At 35.0% G+C, this 772-nt stretch overlaps 1 protein-coding gene across 1 annotated transcript in view; it reads right to left on the bottom strand.

Annotated features, from left to right (window-relative positions):
• The window catches only part of LOC106868083 (E3 ubiquitin-protein ligase MIB2), a 14,682-nt gene that overhangs the window by 12,631 nt on the left and 1,279 nt on the right, over positions 1-772 (bottom strand). The window contains exon 2 of the mRNA XM_014913198.2: positions 666-702. Coding sequence (XP_014768684.2) covers positions 666-686 — 21 coding nt within the window. The 5' untranslated portion in view covers positions 687-702. The remainder of the gene's footprint in view (positions 1-665; positions 703-772) is intronic.

The following is a 772-nucleotide window of genomic DNA, read 5'->3' as shown; positions in this document are numbered from 1 at the left end:
ACACACACACACACACACACACACACACACACACACACACACACACACAAAGACACACACACACACGCATATATATAGAGAGAGTCATTAAATCTGATATATTTGTGTTCATTTCATAACGACCGTGTTTCATCTGCCCATTAAAGATACTATTGCCAATGATGGTCATCAGTTGGGTCGTCACCACCACCAACACCATCATCATGATGATGATCAATTTACATCATGATCATATACAGTTCTTCCACAGACTAAATATCTACCATGTAAAGGGTTTGGGGGTACAGGTGATTAAATCAACCCCATTAATTCACTGGCATCTTGATGAAATTCCTATTAAACAGATCTATGAAATACTAGAGAGTGTATGTAATATGTTACGGAGATGTACTTGCATAGTAAGTGACCTGATCTGAGATAATGTGCTAAAGCAAAAACAATTGCAGCGTGGAAGGTGTTTATAAGCCATTTAAAAACACACAAAAACCGTTAGATTCACTTCATTTAAATTTAATTTGCTAAAATATTTTCGTCTCTTTGAGACCGCAACCTATTCATTAGATTTAAATGTTGGAGTGAATCTAACGGTTTTTGTGTATTTTTAAATGGCTTATAAACACTTTCCACGCTGTAATTGTTTATATAATATGTATTTGTTAACTAACCTGGGACAACAGAAAAGTCATCGCATCAATGTGTTGTCTGGAAGTTGCGGAAAGTGGAAAGAAAAACATGAAAAATACAAACATCACAGAGATAATCAATAATTAGT

Source organism: Octopus bimaculoides, chromosome 29 (assembly GCF_001194135.2).
Source record: "Octopus bimaculoides isolate UCB-OBI-ISO-001 chromosome 29, ASM119413v2, whole genome shotgun sequence".
Lineage (NCBI taxonomy): Eukaryota > Metazoa > Mollusca > Cephalopoda > Octopoda > Octopodidae > Octopus > Octopus bimaculoides.
Note: the sequence above shows the minus strand (reverse complement) of the source record. Positions and strands in the feature narration are given on the sequence as shown.